The sequence below is a fragment of the Poecilia latipinna genome, unplaced genomic scaffold (genome assembly GCF_001443285.1).
Source record: "Poecilia latipinna isolate Pla-1442-1.1 unplaced genomic scaffold, P_latipinna-1.0 Scaffold111, whole genome shotgun sequence".
NCBI classification, from domain to species: Eukaryota; Metazoa; Chordata; class Actinopteri; order Cyprinodontiformes; family Poeciliidae; genus Poecilia; species Poecilia latipinna.
The window spans coordinates 232,007-251,920 of record NW_015112727.1 but is presented as its reverse complement, the minus strand read 5'-3'; the positions used below and the strand labels follow the sequence as shown (position 1 = coordinate 251,920).

The following is a 19,914-nucleotide window of genomic DNA, read 5'->3' as shown; positions in this document are numbered from 1 at the left end:
AAGTACATATTCTTGCATTAGAATGGCCTAGTCAAAGTCTCGACAACAATACAAAGAATCTGTAATCTTCTCATGGATCTTTTCATATGCTTTCCATGCAGACTGACTGAGCCTAAGCTGTCCTGTAAATCAAAATGGCAGCCATTTGATGTTCTAAGTTCAAAGAAACATTCCACAAAATATCTGTAAATGCAGCAAAAGTTAGTTCTGCAAAGTATTAACTGTAACTGTATTTTTTTTTTCTACTTCAAAATTAGTCTGTCAAAAAAAATCCAATGGCATGAACTTGAAACATGAGAAAATGGTCAGATCTTCAGGCAGTGTAAGTAGAAATAAGTCTATACATTCCTTTATGCTCTGCTCTGTAGGTACACTCTGATTGGCCCAGAAACCAGGGAATGTCTCCCCACTGGCCAATGGACTGAAGGCTTTCTGCAGTGTGTCCCTCGCTCTTGTGGCCCACCCCCTGCTGTGGACCACGCTGTGCCTCACGAGACCCACAAGCTGTTCGGAGACACGGCCAGCTACTACTGCACAGATGGATACACGGCCAGCAACAACTCCAAGATGGTGTGCAACGCTCAGGGAGTGTGGGTGCCCCCTGACGGCACGGAGGCCCCTCGCTGCATCGCAAACTTTTGCCTACGCCCGCCTGAGGTTTCCCACGCGATTTTGGATTCAGTCAACAAACCCAAATATGCCAGCAACACTGAAGTGAGCTACAAATGTGAAGAGGGCTTCATGCTAAATACCACCGCCACGCTCCGATGCTTGTTAGGAGGGATGTGGGAGCCTTCGCCGTTTGAGATCGGTTGTGTGCCGGTGAGGTGCTCCAAACCAGAGAGCATCGATCGAGGGTACGTGAGAGGAACAAACTACAGCTTTGGAGCAGTGGTGGCGTACAGCTGTGAGACGGGGTACCTGATTCGAGGGGAGAAGAGGAGGATTTGCAAGGCTAATGGAGATTGGGGAGGGAATCTGCCCACTTGTGTTCCTGTGTCCTGTTCCTCCCCGCCTGTACTGCTAAATGGATACGTCTATGTTAGTACAAAAGAGAAAAAAATACAGACTACACTTTTGAATTCGTTTTTGTTTGCTATTTTTATGGATGTTTGTGTTTCCTTTCTTTTAGGTCAGAACTCGATACACTTTCAATAACAAGGTGACTTATGCCTGTAATGCTGGCTACAAACTGGTGGGTGGGCCAGAGCGAGTCTGTCAGGCCAACCGACAGTGGTCCAACAACGACCCACCCACCTGTGTCCTTTTGACCTGCGACCCTCCTCCTGCTGTGATCCACGGACACTACAAGGGCTCCACCTTCCGTGTGGGCAGCAAGGTGGAATATTTCTGCGACGAGGGCTATGAGCTTGGAGGGAATCCCATCTCCACCTGCCTCAAGAACGGAAAGTGGGATCAGCCCAATCCTCCGCGCTGCTCTCCTGTCAAGTGTCCAGAGCCACCTCTAGAGGAGAGCCACCTGGTCCTGAAGAGCCTGTACTCTGAGTCTGGAACTGTGGAGTTGTCCTGTGAGGATGGCTACATTCTGGAGGGCGCCAACGTTCTTCGATGCACTCCATCTCAGGAGTGGAACGACACGTTTCCGGTGTGCAAGGAGGTGTTTTGTGGACCTCCGCCTGAGGTGACTTTTGGTGCTCCAAACAATACCTCTCATTCTTTCCCTTTCGGCTCAGTGATCACCTACACATGCATAGGAGGCTTTACTTTCAGAAAAGAAGACTCTGTGTCTTGTCTAGCCAGCTCCCAGTGGAGTACTCCATATCCAGAATGCATCCCTGTTGAATGTCCTCAGCCTGTGGAGATTTCCAATGGATTTGTTGACGTCCAGGGTCTGATGTACCTCAGTAAAGCTCTGTATAGCTGTAGGACTGGATATAATTTAGTGGGAGACTCCACTGTTCTTTGTGGAGACAGAGGTGCATGGATTGGTGGGGTTCCATCGTGTCGCCCTGTAGAATGCTCCATCCCTAAACAAATAGCCAGTGGGAAAGTGGTTTACACAAAGCTCCAGTATGGTCACAGCGCCACCTACTCCTGCCACCGTGGTTTCCGGCTCCGAGGCCCAGAGACTCTGAAGTGCTTGGCTGATGGGGAGTGGGACTCAGAGCCCCCTGTATGCACGCAGATATCCTGCACTCTTCCCCAACCAATCGAAAATGGCTTTGTGGAGGGTCAGGATCACAGTTTCGGCGTAACTATTTTCTACAGCTGTTTCCCAGGGTTCCAGCTCGTTGGCCAGGATCATCTAACCTGTGAGGAGACAGGCTGGTCTAGTTCTGTTCCTATGTGTGTACCCTCTGACTGCGGACTCCCTCCTCACATTGACTTTGGAGACTATGTCAGGGTGACTGAGTCGGACACTGCTCCAAAAGACACCGTTCCAGCTTCCCTCTTGGACTTGAACTTTCTTCATGGGACACTGATTGAGTATCGCTGTCATCGAGGTTACAACATCAGCCGCCACACCAGGCTGGTGTGTCGGGAAGATGGGGGCTGGAACGGAACGGCCCCATCGTGTGTCCCGACAGAGTGCGAATTACCACCCAGTCCACATCATGGCTCCATAAATGTGACTTCTGCTCCTGTTGGCAGTGTGGTCAGCTACTCTTGTGAGGAAGGTTATGAGCTGGTGGGAGAGCCTGTAAGACAGTGTGTGTCTGGTCGACTTTGGACCGGTGACGAGCCAGTGTGTCGACCTGTATCCTGTGGCGATCCCGGTGCTGTTGCTAACTGTTTGACTCATGGGAGGGATTTTGTGTACCCTGAAGTTCTGCACTTCGAGTGTAATCCTGGATTTGTCCTAAAGGGGACGGACACCATCGCCTGTCAGGCAGATGGAAACTGGAACGGTCAAATGCCACGCTGTGAGCCAGTGTCCTGCGGTCCCCCAACAGTACCTAGTGACCTCACTGTCCAAGGGAAAGAGTACACCTATAATAAGGAAATTGAACTGAGGTGTCAGCCTGGTTTTATCTTAAAAGGAACATCTAAAAGTGTTTGCCAGGCTGATGGTACTTGGAGCCAGGCGTCCCGTTCCTGTGTTCCAGCTCGTTGTGGGAGGCCGGCTCCTATACCCGACGGCCGCGTGGTAGGGTCAGAAACTGGTTTCAACAGCAAACTGAAGTATGAATGTGATGAAGGATACAAGCTTACTGGAGATCCCACAGTTGTTTGTCAGTCAGATGGACTGTGGGACAAACCCCCACCGCGTTGTGACATCATTAGCTGCGACCCACCCGAGGACATCAGTCACGGCTTTGTGAACGGCTCAGGGTTCAACTACAACAACGTGGTGGAGTACGTCTGTTTCGAAGGATATGAGGTAGTCGGCGATCCCGTCCTGCGATGCTCAGCTCAGGGACTCTGGGTGGGCTCTGTTCCCCAGTGCCAACCTTGTGCCTGTTCCCCGCCTGAGGTTCGGTTTGGGACGGTCACAAGCCCTGGCCGAGCCTGCGGAGACCGAGTTCAGTTCAGCTGTGATCAGGGCTACAAACTGCTGGGTCCCTCTGAGGCAGTGTGCGAGAAGGGAGGCGTGTGGAGCCCCGGGGTGCCAGTGTGTGGCAGGGGGAGATGCAGCGTTGCCCCGCCCGTAGTTCCCAATGCAGTACTACAGGGCGGCACAACTGCCTTTCCAGAAACGGTCACCTACATGTGTCGCCCTGGCTACCTGCTGAAAGGATCCTCGCTCCTCTCCTGTGGAAGAGATGGCAGATGGGGGGAACCCAGAATCCGCTGTGAGCCTGTGAACTGTGGAAAACCGCCTGTGGTAGCCCATGGTCAAGTGGTGGGAGACGTCTTCACCTTCCCCAACCAGGTCACATACAGGTTAATACTCACCCTACTTCTGCAATATGTATTAAAATCTTTTGTCATGCTCATCAAAACAACATTGTCTTGTTTTATGAGCCAGACGTTTCGTCACACTCCTAGCAGATAGCCGTCTCACCTCTGATTTTCCAATTGACGTCAGACATATTCTTTATTTCATGTTTCCTGCTCTCCAGATGTGAGGATGGATACAAATTGGCAACAAGTAGAGCCTCTCTTTCCTGTCAGAGTGACGGCACCTGGTCCAAACACAGCATTCAGTGCCTTCCTGCCCCTTGTCTGCTACCCACCAACATCTCCATCCCCCACCTGCAAATCAATGGGAGAGACCTCACTCCTGTTGGCGGCACAATCACCCTCTCATGTCCCACCGGCTTCTACCTGCAGGGGTCAGCACTAGCAGAGTGTCAGGTAGTGATGGGTTTTTCTTCCTAGTTAAAAGCCAAATTGCAGCTTCAAATAGCATAACATACATTTAAATTTGTGTATTTTTGAAGACGGTTATATGGTGATGTAACCATTCTTTCCATCAATTAATCAATTAATTTTGTGGTTAGATGGGAGGAAGCTGGTCTCCGAGCATCATCACGGTTTCCTGCGAGGTGGTGATGTGTGAGAAACCGTCTCCTCTTCTTCACGGTGTCATGGAGGGCGACAGCTACACCTATGGAGACTTTGTGCTGTACTCCTGCCTGCCTGGCTTTGATCTGAAGGTGATCATCAGAGCAAAGTTCCCTTTTTAAGCCCCAACAACTGGAAAGATCAAAAGAAAAAAAAAAAAGAGAGGCAGAAATTTATATCTAATTTAGAAAAACAAATTTCTCCTAAGAAAACCTGCCATGCTCCTGCTACCATGAAAATAGGAATAGTAAATAAAAACATAAAAATATCTGTCTTTCATTTCAACATTTGATCCAAATAACTATAGAATTTGAATGATTTCATTGGCGTACACAGGTCCAGCACTACTTTTAAAATGCTGTGTCAGACCATTAACCAGCTGCACACTCAGAGTTATTGGGAAAGAATCAGATTACAGTGAGTCACATGATTTACCCTCAGCTGTTAGAGTGGGGCAGGAAGAGCTGACTCTTTTTCCTGACAGAGATATCCTGCATGTCCAGTCTGATCAGTTTTCCCTTCAAACATGTTCTAGTACTAAAACACGGTCCATCTATTGGTATCGCTTTATTTGTGTTTAAAATACTTACATTTCATGACTAAAAACGTCTCAGCTAGCAAATGTTTGAGCTTCCTTCTGTTAAATTACTGCTCTCTATAGAACCACAGTACAGGTAGACATTGCAATGTGTCTTCATTTCAAAATTCTGACATTAAGTGTCTCATTATTCCCACAAATGTTTTAATACCAAGTATTTACTTTATAAACACTGTTAAACAGCCACAGTTTAGAAACTCTTTATCCTTCTAAGTGGTTTTGGATTTGAGAGTTGCATAAAATTTTTAACGGGGTTTATTAAAACCACCTGGGGATATTTGTTCGTGGCATTCCCTCCCTAACCAATCTCACTGTTATTAAGGGGAAAACTTTATTGTTTTTGTCTAAAGTTCAGCAGGTTCAAAGCAAAACTAGCTCGTTTTGCTAGTTGCTGGTTCCATGAATTTAGTTCAACTTCCTGGTGAACCTGGTTGTTTTCTCTGGTCTGGAGCAAAGGTGGGTCTCAGGATACAAACACAGTGGATTTGAAACATGGAGATCAGCTTGCTCTGTTTTTCTGTTTCGCCTTTTTATCTCAGGGAGACAATATCCAGACGTGCCAAGGAGACGGAACGTGGAGTGGCGCGCAGCCAGTGTGTGCTGGTGAGTCTATGTGCAAATAGACGATATTTGGAAAAGTGCAGGTCACCATTTCACTATTTCACATCGTTGTTTCAAAGCATCAACAGACAGTGCAAGTACTTTTCTGTACTCTACACATGCTCACCTGTGAGGAAATATTTTTACATTTCTCCAATAAAAAGGATCTGCCAGAGTATATTTAGTTACTATGTCGTATTTTACGTCAACTGGTCTGAGCAGTGAGCAGAGTTAAAATGGGAACAGTATAAATATAAACGGTTGTCTTAAATTACACCGGAGTTCAAAAAAGTAATTATAACTAGACAATATGTTACTCAACTCATCCTTAACTGCTGTCATAAATGCCACAATTACTGCAACAGTTTTGCGCAAAAGATAAATGAGAAAAAAAGAGATAAACATATTGGAGTTGTGTTTTTAGGAAAGCTGCACCGCGCTCTAAAACTCGATGTTTTGTTGCTACGGTGATGTGTTTAAAATGACCTCTCAATAATGAAATATGTGAATAATTTCGAGTCCCCACCACGACCTTTGACATCTGTTCTTGCGTGTCTGCAGCCTCAGCAGGTTCCTGTGGGCCTCCACCTTTTGTGAAAAATGCTCAGATCCAAACAGGAGGAGCTAATCTGCAAAACGTCACTTACGTTTGCGATGAGGGGCTGCAGCTCGACGGCCTGAAGACTCTCACCTGTCTGGCTAACGGCACCTGGAGCATGCCGCCGCCTACGTGTGCAGGTACGGAGGGCGAGCTTTGAGTTTTAATACGTGGCTCACTATCAAAATCCTAACCTTTTCTTTTCTTCTTTTTCATTACACTTGTAATTCCCGTCGCCGTCAACCAAGAGGTCAGAGGTTGCGACAGTCCCAAACAGGTGCTTCACGGTAGAGTGCAGGAGCACAACCTGAGCTCTGGACGCGCTTTGGAGTTCCTGTGTGATCGCGGCTACAGCCTGGTGGGAGACGGCCTGGTGATGTGCATGGGAGGAAACACTTGGAGTTCAACTTTCCCCATCTGTCAAGGTGGGAAATAATTTTCTCAACACGTTCGCACACAAAAGGAAAGCAATGTTTTTTACAAAATTATTTTCTTGGCTGCTAGCGTCGGTCATAATTGTGATACTTACTTTTTTTGGGGGGGCCGTTCCTTGAACAAATCAGCAAATCCACTGCAGCTGATATTGAGACAGATTCCAGTAGAAATAAAAAGTTTCCTGATCCATAATTGAATAAAATGCCAGGTTTTTGTGGTCTAAAAAAAAGAAGCTAGTTAACTATTTAAACGTCTAATGAGGGCTGGGAATATGAAAATTAACCTTTTGCGTGTGCGGACACCCTTACACAAATGCTTTATTCAGCCAAAACCATCAAATTTGCTTTCATGTTTCCTGATTTCAAACTCGACTGAGTGAACCTGCAAATAAGATGAATAGAAAAACATGTTTCTCCTCTCCTCATGGAAAAGAAGACAGAAACTGGTCAGGAAGGATATTTCGGGTTGAAATAGCAACACCGAAGAAGCTGCAGGAAGTTCTGACATGTACAGTTTGTTCGCTACATGAAACAATGTAGAAAACGACCCGTTCTCTTCAGATGAAGATGATTAGATTCCTCCAAAGAAAACATCTGATCACGTTTTCTAAGCAGTGTGTTCTGGTTCATTGAAATAAAACTTGAACTTCCGAGCCACAATTCCAGAAAGAAAACCGTCCACAGAGTGAAACGTGTGATGGTTTTGTCATTTTCTTTAGATGGAATAAAGACTTTTTGTCTCGGTAGATAGACTTGATAGACTACGAAGTTGAAGATGAAGAGGGGTTTTGTTTGAGCACACTTTTACATCAACATCATAATGATTTCACCAAAAACAATTGTCAAATTTTAGAAATAGAGTCAATGGCATCACCTGGAGAGATCTGTGAACTAGTTATCTCCACACAATCTAATGGATTTGGAGAACTTCAGCAAAGCTGAGTAGAAAAATAAGAGCAGCTCCGGATTTGGCCTGTAAATAAATCAAATAAATCTTCAAGAAAGTGTCAGTTAGCAGTTTAGCTTACTATTTTTTGTGCAGGTTATTGAAGTTGATTTATTTTTACAGATTTTCCTCTGTCAGATTTGTTCTTCAGATACATTGTATCGGATTAAAAGAGAAAAATGTTTTGTGAGAACTGGTAAAAAACAAAACAAAAAAACTTGGATTTGATAGGAATGTGTATAAGTTTATAAGTTTGAGACCTTTTGTTTTGAAGTGGATATTTATGTACGCAACAGTGATTTTAAGTTTGCTATTCATCTTCCTTTTTGGCTTTTAGCAACAGTAAAATATAATGTGGAAAGCTTAATAAAAATCTAGAAATTTCTGTTTTTGAGGTAAATATCTTAAAAATCTTTTGGTGTTTGTCCCTCACAGCGAAGTCCTGCCCGCCTCCCCCTTGGTGGATCAAACACACCAACGGCGACGGATCCCAGCCGGAGTTTCATGTCGGGCAGTCAATCCGTGCTTCCTGCCCCAAGGGGCAGCAGGTGAAAGGCAGCGGCACCATCACCTGCAGGCCAGACCAGACCTGGACCCCCCTCAGTTCAGTTTGTGAAAGTAGGTCGCACCATCCCACCCAAGAGATTCAGACATTTAGACAGACTTGTACTCATTTAGTTTTTTACTTTTACTGTAATAGTTGCTTGATATTTCAGTCATGACAAAAATCTGCAGAAATTCTCGCCTTGTTGACATTAGACAGAACCGCCAGATGGTTTTAAAACTGAGGCAAAGTTAAAACGTGGAAATCCAACAAGTAGCGTCTTCCTCTTATTACATTATGAATATATTTTACAAACAGAGTTAACAGCCTGGCCGTCTTATCAAACACTAATATTAACATTTAATGTCGTCTTTTACTAGCTGACAAATTGGCTGAAGTGAAAATCATCCACAGTAAACAAAACTGTCACCTTGTCAGTTGTTTTGAATGTATCAGATTGTTTAATTGTGAATAATCATATCTGTTCTATTCTTCTTGTTTACATGGATTATTCACTCCCACTTTTTTTATTTGGCTTTTGTATTCTGATCTGAATCTGGTCCCTATTTAACCTGCACAAATAAAGGTGAAATTAAATTAACACTTTAGGTTGAAATTTGAGAAATGTTTTACATGTTTTACATTAACCTTTCCCTGAAACATCAGTAGCAGTGTTGCTTTTTTTTTATGGTGAGCATGGAAACCAGGTCATGGTGTTGACGGAACATGTTGTCGATGATAATAAAGTGAACAGCAGACATACTTCTGTGCACACCACTGCATGCTCTCACCTCGCACCAGCTGCTTCTCCTCCCTTCACGGCTCCTCTGTCATGTCGCCGGTTTGTTAAGCTGCCTCTTCTTTCCCTCTTTTCATTTTCTTAATCAAAACAAACGATGCTGCATCAGGCTCTGCTTCTTTGTTCTGCTGGCTGAAATGATCACAGGCCCCCTCCATGGCAACCTTTGCCTGAATACGGAGCTCAGCCGATGTTGCTATGAATCCTTGCATGCATTTGCATGACCTTTATTCTCCTGTATGCATGAGGCCATCAGCGTCCCTTTTGGTCCAAACCGAACGGTCAGAGACGGCTACAACTGAGCCACATCAAATGTTTGTAGCGTTTAGACACGTTGCATGAAAATCGAATACAAACGATTCCGAAAATTTAATCGTCACAAATCTTTTTTTCTCTGTTTCGTGCACAATTTGCTTCACGCGATCACGCGGGGCCAGTTAGCCGTAATCGCACGTAACACAAATATTTAACATCATCATTGTGTTGTATTGCAGGATTTCATATTTGCAACGCAACGCCCTTGGCGTGTTGAAAACTGAGAGAACATAAAAAAATACCTTAGTGAGTAACTGGTGGCTGTTGTCCAGGGGTGTCCTGTGGCCCCCCACTCCATGTGGCCAACGGGTTGGTGCGGGGGGCGGTGTTCCAGTTCGGGGACATGGCGGTGTACTCGTGTTTCAGCGGCTACACCATGGAGGGCGCTGACAGGAGCAGGTGTCAGGAAAACGGCACCTGGACGCCCCCTCCCACGTGCAGAGGTAGAGAGACGAGTGGAGGGTTTCTCCTCCTGTCTGAACAGCATATAACTCACTGCAGCTCTTTACTAACCGAACCAAACCACCGCTTCTCTGCTGCAGGTCTTTTCGATGTTTCCTCTCTGCATGTAAGCGAGGGTGTGGGATTCTGGAAAGGGTTAAAAACTAGAAACGTAGCTGGCTGCCTCTTTAGAAGTGAACCTGTAGCCTGGATTCAGCTACGATCAAAACAACCTGGACAACATAGTGGAAGATTTAGGTTATTTATTTGTATAACTTTATTTGTGTTACTTTTAGAATATTAGTTTATTTCATGATTGATTTACTTCGCTTTTAAGTAAAACATTACTTAAAAAACATAAAACATTTTTCACAGTGATAAAAACCTTTGAAATTAAAAAGAAAAATGATAATTTCTCTAAACAGCATGCAAAACTGGAAATTTAGTTTCTAAATCACTCTTTTACTTTTTATGTATTTACTTACACACACATTTACAGCGTTGAGTACTCGATTATTTATTTATTAAACTTCTGTCTGGGACCTGAGTTTGAATTTCGTACCTCAATCAAGCGAAATGCGAAATGGTACGACGATAAAAATCCTTGAATCCTTTTATTTAAAAGAAAAAAGTTGATCAGCTCTACAGTGTAAGTAGAGGAAAGGATGCAACAATATTTGCTCTGTTCTAAAACTGGCCTAAACCTCAAGGAGGTGAATTTGAAACCATAAATAGTAATTTAGATTTTTATTTATTTTTGTCGTCTCATATTTAGTAGTATCTGTATATGTGGGCACAGAGAAAAATAAAATTGGTAAATATAAGTGGAAAATAATCAAATTTTATAGAAATAATTGTTCAGGCAGTATGGAACCTATTTATCACTCCATCTGTCTTGCAAAGCGAAAGCTGAGTCCAGGCAGACTCCTTTATGACTTTTGCTGAGTATGCACTCTTTACCGCTTTGTTCTGAGGAAACGAGTCTGTTGCATGTGGCCTCTAGTTCCTGTGTGCATGTTTCATATTTAAGCGATGCATCACATGTTCTTCCAAAGAAAAAAAAACAACAACCTGTGGTTCTTTTCTTTCTTTTGCGGGGAATTCATTGTGCAATTTCTCCAAGCTGAGCCTGATGTTCGTTGGTGTGTGTGTGTGTGTGTGTGTCCTCCCCCAGCGAGGTGTTGGCTGCAGTGTCAGAACGGAGGCGTGTGCCAACGGCCCAACATCTGCGCCTGCCCGGAGGGCTGGATGGGTCGACTCTGTGAGGAGCGTAAGTACAAGGAAACCTGGGAAACGACAATGAAAGCAGCCAGAGCAGGTTTTCGCACCGTCAACCGCCCTGCCTCCTGAGCCGCCGTCGCCCCCCCACTGACCTCACATTGAACAACGTAGATACATTTAACCTTTATTTTTAAAGCTTATGTTCAGTGGGGAAATGATCGTCTTTTTAAATGAAGCCTTTTCATACATACTGTAGCTCACATGCGCTGGCAGCACTTTGTGCTGTTCCAGTCGACCCAGCAGCAAAGTAATCCTCCTTTATAAAAGGTCAGTGACCTATGCAGGCCCACAGCTCGTTGTTTAAACGCATGCAGTGCCCAGACAAAGCTGTGCCATCCTCACCATGTTGCCATCGGCAGCAGATTCTGCTGATGAACTTATTTCTCCGATCAGGCTTACGTCTACCTCCAGATAGAAGCAGAGAAGTATTTATTGTATTGTGATAAGATTTTTGATTTACCATTGCCATAATAGTTTCCAATTAACTGTTTAAATATCCCTAAAACTGTCCGTGCTGCGGGGATTGATATTTTTACTGTTTTTCTACACCCTTTGTTCAATATGATTAAATGTAGTTGTTTTTATTTTAATGACTCAAGTCACACTTCCTAATGTGACTGGTGTCCTAAAGAACCGCACTTCAAATGTAAATGTTTTTCAAGAGCAGCATCTGTGCTATAAATCTTCTGTCATGCAGTCACAACCATGACAGAAGATGTAGTAGTAAATAGTTTTTATCTACACTTTTGTTGCTACGACAACAGCACCACAAAATATCGTCACAAAACTTTGTCTGCATCGCCCACCCCTACCTCCAGATGCAGATCATCATTGTAATATTAGTGAACTGGGAACTTTCTAATTCCATCTTGAGGTGTAGCTGATGAAACAAAAGATTATGTTACTTTGCTGAAATATGAATTTAATTTAATACGGTTTACACATCTTCATCAGTGGTGCAGATAAATGTGGGGGGCAAGTTACACATGGTCTAGTGTGAACTTTTGTCCATAATGTTGAGGTGAGAACTCGTATGGATGAAGGGATCAATCCGTACATATTATAGAATTTTAAAGGGGTACATAAAAGGTGTTTGTCAAAGATAAAGAAAGAAATAACAGTGGTGAATATCACTGGATAAAGAACTTTGAAAAGAGTTCAGGTTTAGTTCAATGACTAATAAAAAGCAGACCAGAATCTTTGTTTTTCACTTCATGTTTTTTTTTTCTTGACATACTTCCTGTTTTTCATTGCAGCTATCTGCATCTTGCCGTGTCTGAACGGTGGGCACTGCGTGGCACCGTACCAGTGCGAGTGTCCCTCTGGGTGGACGGGCACCCGATGTCACACTGGTGAGTTCATCCGTTCACAGTTTCCGTCTGGGTTAGCAGATTACTCAGGGAGCGTTTGTTTCATGAAGATGGTTCTGATGGTTGCGTTCCTGTGTGTTCCCCCTGCCTCTCGCAGCTGTGTGTTCGTCGCCGTGTCTGAACGGAGGAAGATGCATCCGACCGAACAGATGTAGCTGCACTCCTGGTTGGAGCGGACACAACTGCTCCAGGTGATCGCCCAACGTTCAAAATACTGAAGACTCGCAACATGAAAGCACATTTCTCTGAGTGAAAAACCCTCTCTTTTATCTTATACTGGTGGTATGAAGATTTTTGAATTTGATACATATTACTATGCATAAGACAGTGTAGTTTAACATCGGGGGTATTTGGTGTTTTGGTAAAATAACCTAAATGCAAAAGGACAAAATGGATCCATTATGTCCCAATCGAAACCTGCAGGGTCTGAAAACATCAGAGCATTAAAAGGCAAATAAATTTCAGCATAAAATTAGGATGCTACATTATTTTAGTTATGATGCATAAAATTAATTTTGCATTATTTTTCTGTTTGTATTACATTTTGTAATCAGGGTTCAAGTCAGTTAGTGTCTATCCCTAGTGGCTTTATACATCTAGAGATCAACATTTTTACCAAATATATCATATTCCTCCTACTTAATTGTGCTCTCCTTTTATTTTACTCATAAAATCCAATTTAAATGCATTCACAACTCCAGCTTTAGGGGATACAAGATGAAGAAATTAGAGTTATGATAACTTCTGCCATGCATTGCCCTCACTAATCTAAAACATACATAGAAATGAAATGGGCTTTAATTGTTGTGATTTAATGGCTGGTTGTTTGTCGTTGCAGGAAGAGGAAGTCGGTATACTACCACTTCTGAAACCTTCACTCGCCTCCTTGTGAGACATCTTATGAAGGGAACTCTTGTATAAATGACACATGAAAACCATCCACTCATCTCCGCACAGGCAAAGCAAGAACCGTTCTGTAAATTAAAGCTGTATTTTTTTCATATACAGACTCAACAGTATTAAACATTTGCTGCTATATACTTGTACGATGTGTAAAAACTATTTGATGTCATGTTCCAGTGTATATGTGTAAACTATTCACCTTTTTATTAAAGCATAAAATGCCACTAAAAACACTTTGGTCATTTTGTACGTTGTTTCTAGTTGTACATTTTCCCTTAGTCACTCTGTGTTGGGTTTCCTTCTCATTAGTCGTCACTGAGATTCATTCTCTGATATTGGTGTCAAATTTTCCCCTTTTTGATTTGTAAATCCACTTGTGTTCTAGTTCACGTTTCTGTGTTGGTCTCCTTCCTCCCTCCCGTCCCTCTGATTAGACTGGTATTAATTTCACTCCTCCTCACTTCACAGTATTTTTACTTCATTAGTAGATGCATGTTCGCTACAGAGGATAAGGAACTTATAGAATCAATAAACAATAAAGAAATTCTACCTTTTTTAAGGTACTTCTAAATATGATTTTGTTTTATAAAATATGCAAATCAATTTCATTCATCAAGAGAAAAGTGAGTGATCAGTCCTAAGCTGAATACACACAGGAAATGCATGTCTTATTTTCCTGTCTGTATGGTACGGCACTTCTACTTCTGAAGACGTCCAGCTTTACACAGGTCCAGTCGTATCTGAGTGGAGTAACGGTTCATATCTCACAGTCACAGTCCACTTTACCCTCATCTGCACCAAGCAGTTTTCATCCCCTCATCATTGCAGGAACTCCTCAAGAGATAGAAATCGATTCTCGTCTATATTCAGATGACACAGCGATCATTAGCGCAGGCCGATCTTGCTCTGCATCAGTAGCAGGTTTCATCCACAGACTGAATCTAATCTCCTTGCAACATCAGTTCTGTTCCATGCAGCTCATGCCAGACAGGTTACCAGAACAGCATTGTTCATGGACCGTCTCCCTCCCCTTCTCAGAAATTCCCTCACTTGACTCTTGACGCCAGATTTGGAAAGTTACGCAATCCCTCCTTTTTTGCCGCAACAATTTACAACTGATTTAGCCCTACGGTGCCTCTCAGGAATCCCCAACAACTCGTTTATCCGATTTCAGTTCTCAAGCAGTGTCATGCAGTGGAAAGACTTTAAAACTAGTCCATCCATAAATGTCTCAGAAACATTACTCCGTCACTGAATGTGGGCAAACGGCTAACAGTCATGAAGCAGCATGTCGGCACGTCATCTGTTTGTCGAAAATAGGGGTGAATAAAACAATGAACCAATTTTAACAGAAAACACGACCATTTGATGTGCAAACATGATTAAGACTCCTTGAATTCTGTCATTGCTTTATTGCTGTCAGAGCACAATTACATTTATTTGAAGTGATTTGAAATCAAGAAGCACTGCTGATGTCTCTTTTTAAAGCATAAATGCGTAATTTATGCTTTAAGTTACAGCATTGTCTCGTCTCTAGAACGGCTCAAGTTGGAGAGCCATGTCACAACATGGCGACATGTCGGAGCAGTGGCAAATACCAAAATGAATCACAGCACACTACATATTAGATTTAGTTTCAGCCCCATCAAATATTTATGAAGAATATTCAGTGCTCACAGTCTGCAAAACAATTTTAACACACATCGACATTCTTAAGACGGCTCACAACCTAGCTTTGAATTGTTTGACCTGTTCCCCACAGGGAGGCCCTACAGGTGCCGTAAGGCAAAGATGAACAATTCAGAAATTCTTCCAAAAGTCATTACCAGGGCTTCCACGCATTCTTACAAAGTCTTACATTTTCATATCTAAAAATAAGGTAATTAAAAAAAAAAGAAAATGCACGTTGGCCTTATATGTTAATCACAACTCCTATATGTCGAGGTAGGACTATTTAATCTCATACATTCTATGTAGTTGTTGTTTTTATAAATATAATAATAATAATAATAATAATAATAATTAATCATAATAATCTGTTTTTTCTTGTCAAACTTTTCTGTCAGGCTAAAGTTTGAGCCACCCGCATCTTCATCACGTTCTGTCACTAAAGATCGAGGCTATCGGCGCTAGCTAGCTACTAAAATACACTTGATAACTAATTTTTTCATGTCCATACTGGGTAAGTGCAAATTTATCGCCAGTTTGTCGTCTTTTGTACATTTCTGTCGCCATACAGGTGTTAAATTGAATTCATAGTCTTCAAAAGTTTTAAATTTGAGTTGGTGAAATCTGTAGAAACCATGACTAAGTCTGAACTGAACTCCTGAATTTCTTCCACCAACTACTAAACACTGAGCAAGCAACCAAGAGCCGTGTCACAACATGAAGTTGTTCTAGTCATGTTTAAGAAAGTCTTTAAACCTCCCAGTTTAAAGAAGACTTTCCTGTTATGATTTTGCAAAATTCAAAAGCATCGCTTGGAACACATAACTTGCCTCCATTGACATGCAAACTTGTCAATGCTTGTTTCGCAGCTCTGGCTCCATCTTGGCTCTTGGCCACATATTTAGTTTCATATGACGAGGATGTAACTTACTAAGCACCAACAGACCGAGCCAGTCAGATGTCTTCAGACCACACCTTTGACTGTCTTGCTGATTGAGAGATTGCCAGATGACTAGTGTATCAGATTCCTTGTTTCCTTTACTTATCAGGTTCCTTTCCTTGCTGTATATATTGTTGTTAATAGATTCAAATATTCTCTTTTATGTCAGCCCCCTGTTTTCTGGACAACAGCAGCACACTCAGGGTAAACAGCCAGCAATCACATTAGAGAAAACCACGTGATTTCACTGCAGCGGTCAATAGGTGTGTGTTTTCAACAAGCCAGGGGAAAGAGCTGAGTCACTTTTCCTGATGCCAACACACACTCTGCATTCAGTCTGAACGTTCCCTACAATCAGGCTGCAGACCTCAATGGCTCCCAGGAGTTGGTTTGAATTTTATATTTGATGCCAAAGAGATATTCCAGTTTAAAAAAAAAAAAAGCTCTGTCCATACAACTACCTGCTCAGGATATATTTTGCGTTTTTAGTTCATGGCATGAGAGTCACAAGGAAACATTTTAAACACCTGAGTAAACAAAAGAAAACACCCTGCAGGTCCTGTTTAAAAACCAGACCATTTTTTTTTCATTCTTTTGAAACAAAACCCTGGTTTTACCTCCAAAATCAAAAGGAAACCTTTTCAAAGAGTAAAATTGTGAACATAGTCAAATAGTGTCACAAAGCACTACTTCGTAAAAGAAACAAATCCAGGTAAAATACAGAAGTCTTTGGTTGCGACTGGATGAAATGTTGAAGCGTTCAAGAAGTTTGAATTTGTTTACAACATAAATGTAATATTCCCTGTCTCTGCAACATTACCAAACAGGAAAAGAAACTATGGTCAAGAGAGAGAAGTCATGCAAACATGTACTTCCGTCTAAGTTGCGATGCTTACCGGATAAGGATCCTGTGGTAGTAATAGTGTTTTCACAAACATCTGCACAACACAGAACCCCGCCCTGGTCGCCTCTTCGGTTTCTCAATCAGTTTCCCAACATTGACTTGCAGTCGGTTTTATCATCTCCTCTTTCAGATGAAACAAAACCAAAAGCCTTCATAACAGAGAAGCCAATGTTTTTGTTTTCCTTGAACTCTTTTAGAGACGTATATGGAGAGTAAATAGCTGCCATTTTGAAATATATCATTCATTTTCCTTTATCTTTGACTCTTTTATTTTAAGGGTTGCAAGGTTTAGTGCATATATACATAGACAAACCTAATCTTTTGCTTTTGTATTAAAGAGGAAGTAGCATCATCATCAGCAAGGTTAAGCATGTCTATGAAAGCAGGAGTTTTAGTGGTTTGCTGGACTGGACGTCAAGAAAGAACGATATCAACAATGACCTTGGAGCGCAATTAATCTGGCAAGGTTTGCCTCGTTTTTAGAATCATCTTTATTACTAAAATTTAACGTTTACGCTGCCTGTTCATTTTTTTTTTTTGATCATCATACCTTTGTGATCATTTCACAAAGGTACATGAAACTTCGCAAGAGAGGCACGCTTTGAGCATCCTAGTTTTTAGTTTTTCTCTCTAATGTTGATGATAACTGAGCAAAACTGAGTTTGAGTACAAATTTATCTTGCCTCATCGGTTTCATTGTCAGTTTGCTTTAATGGGTTTAAACAGAGCTGCATCAAACGCTGCGTCTGTGTCCTGAACTAATTACAGGCCCCCCTCTGCAGCCGCAGTGGAAACCTTTGTCTTGACATACTTTGATCTTTAGCGGTCCTGAATATGCAGCTCAGCGCCGATGGCGTTGCTGTGGTTCCTTGCATGTATTTGCATGGCCTTTTTTCTCTTCTGCGCATGTTTATCTGTGGCACAGATAAGTATGCTTTAATAAACATGCTTAGATAAACATGCGCAGAAGCGATCTCATTCTCCTCTATCTAATTCTCCTTCGTCTTCTATCCTGTTTGTAGTGCTCATGGGCAAGACCTTATGGCGAAGAGATGCAGAGTTTCCCCTTTCCTTTTTGCGGTTTTGTTGGCGTCGTCGGGTCATGACCCTCAGTCTGCACTGAAGATGTTTGCCGACACATTTGAAGTTCGCCTGGTTGGGGTCAGTTTCATTTTACGCAAACGGAGGAGCTTAGGACTCTTGGAGTCTTACGCAACTTTAATACCTCAAGAGAAACTGAAAAGCTCTTGTAAATCAGTGCACTAATGATCTACAATTTATGTAATTTGAAGTGGGAATAAATCTGGGGGGGTGTCCTAATTCATTCCTGTCCAAGAAATTAACAGAAAATCTTAGCATGTCTGTTCTTCAGTTTTTATTGTTTACATTTTTTTTAGTATTGTTGAAAGTGATAAAAAAAATTTCCAACCATAGTAAAAAATAAAGTTGTTGAAATTAGTTTAAGAACTGGGCAAAGAGCAAAGCCCTTGGTTTACTGGGCTGTCTACGTTTCAACTTTCACCTGTTCTAGTCGATTCTTTGCTCTGCAATGTCGATTAGTCGCAGTGACGTGACAAAACTGATTCTTCCAAGATGAAAGATGATGAACCAGATGAGTTTGTCAGATAGTTTGAGTTTTATAAAAATGTAAAGTCATTTACCAAAGTGGCAAAGTCGGGCTAAATGTTCTTAAGGGCCGCTGGGACACTGGATTAGGGGCGTCCAGAGTCCCAGTGGTTAGAACAGGCGCCCCGTGTCCAGAGGCTGCAGACCTCAATGTGTCTCCCCCGTTTGATTACTATTAAAGGCCACTACTAGTGCATTCTTTAAACAAGAAAAAAGGCTACCAGAATAGCGTGTGGTGTGATGTATGGCTCTTTTTCATCCATCCATCCAACTGATCAGCGCCACCGTGAGCGCTGAAGCTTCCAACCTGTTGGCTCCATGCCCTAATGAAGGCCTGGCAACATCTGACTGTTGTGAGCTCGAACTCAGAATGCAAGTCGAGCTTCATTTTGAGGACCTGACAGAGGTCATCTCTGCCGTTGTTGCATCAGGCTTTGTCTAGGGTATCAGAGTGAAGGTTTTTTGTTTTTTTGTTTGTATTTTTAATTGAGTAAATGTATTATAATCTGTTCCCCAAAAAGTACTTTGAAGTTTTTCACATGTAAAATTGGATTTGAGGCGTATCAGTGCTTTTGTGAGGCCAAGTACCTGTTATTATCTGCACATATTGACACCCGCAATATCTAACTAGGAACATCTAAGCCTCGTATGAGAGAACAAGAGGAAAGCAGCATGAGATTCTAATATCAATGAAAAAGTTTGTTGACTGGTTAAACCACAAAACTTAAATCAAAACGGAGTTTTCTCTAAAACCTTCCCGCTTGTCTGCATTCCTAAAGTAGGAGTGTGTTTCCAAAAAGCAGCACATGTCCTAGAGGCTCTTCCAAAATTAAATCTGTAATATTTTTCTCTTGGTGTGGGTGTCACCTTTGGACTGTGGCTGAGTCTGTTTTAAGTTGCATAAAACTCGCATTCATGTTCATATTTCTGTTTCACATTCTGAATGGACTGGCAAGAAATATTGCACTTTTTCACAGTGTTACATTTTTTTTAGATGTGCTAGTAGATGCCAAACACAGGAGTGCTTAAAAGTCATAGGGGACATTTGTGGCCCTTGGAATGATACAATGAGGCCTTTGGCTGCTATTCAGGCATGATTGAAAGATAACATTGTCTTTTATTTAAGAAAATTTAATTATTGTGGTCTTTCAGAGACAACCTAGAACTGGTCGAAATGCAGGTGTAGCAGATCATGGCAGTCAAGCTAAGGAAGGGGGTGTCCTAATTTATTCCTTTTCCAAAAATTGTGTTTATTACACATCAGAAAATCTTCAAATGTCGGTTCTTCAGTTTTTACTGTCTACATTTTTTAATTTTTCAGTATTGTTGAAAGTGATAAATATTTGTCCAACCATGGTAGAAAAGAAACACACTAGTTCTGGCAGGGTGATTTAATTTTCTTCACGTCTGTACAAGTTAAATATATTTTTATACCTTATGTTTATTTTCCTTTCACTTAAATGAAACGGTGCAAACA

At 42.1% G+C, this 19,914-nt stretch overlaps 1 protein-coding gene across 3 annotated transcripts in view; it reads left to right on the top strand.

Moving 5' to 3' along the window:
• Positions 1 to 13,532, top strand: part of svep1 (sushi, von Willebrand factor type A, EGF and pentraxin domain containing 1) — a 94,689-nt gene extending 81,157 nt beyond the window's left edge. For 2 of the 3 annotated variants that reach the window (XM_015027954.1, XM_015027953.1), the window contains 13 exons: positions 369 to 1,041; positions 1,133 to 3,846; positions 4,026 to 4,260; positions 4,407 to 4,562; positions 5,608 to 5,671; positions 6,230 to 6,406; positions 6,515 to 6,691; positions 8,082 to 8,264; positions 9,577 to 9,747; positions 10,920 to 11,015; positions 12,283 to 12,378; positions 12,494 to 12,587; positions 13,235 to 13,532. In XM_015027954.1, the coding sequence (XP_014883440.1) occupies positions 369 to 1,041; positions 1,133 to 3,846; positions 4,026 to 4,260; positions 4,407 to 4,562; positions 5,608 to 5,671; positions 6,230 to 6,406; positions 6,515 to 6,691; positions 8,082 to 8,264; positions 9,577 to 9,747; positions 10,920 to 11,015; positions 12,283 to 12,378; positions 12,494 to 12,587; positions 13,235 to 13,265 (4,867 nt within the window). In that variant the 3' untranslated portion in view covers positions 13,266 to 13,532. The remainder of the gene's footprint in view (positions 1 to 368; positions 1,042 to 1,132; positions 3,847 to 4,025; positions 4,261 to 4,406; positions 4,563 to 5,607; positions 5,672 to 6,229; positions 6,407 to 6,514; positions 6,692 to 8,081; positions 8,265 to 9,576; positions 9,748 to 10,919; positions 11,016 to 12,282; positions 12,379 to 12,493; positions 12,588 to 13,234) is intronic. The other variant, XM_015027955.1, reaches the window with a different exon arrangement.
• Positions 13,533 to 19,914: the final 6,382 nt, after the last annotated feature.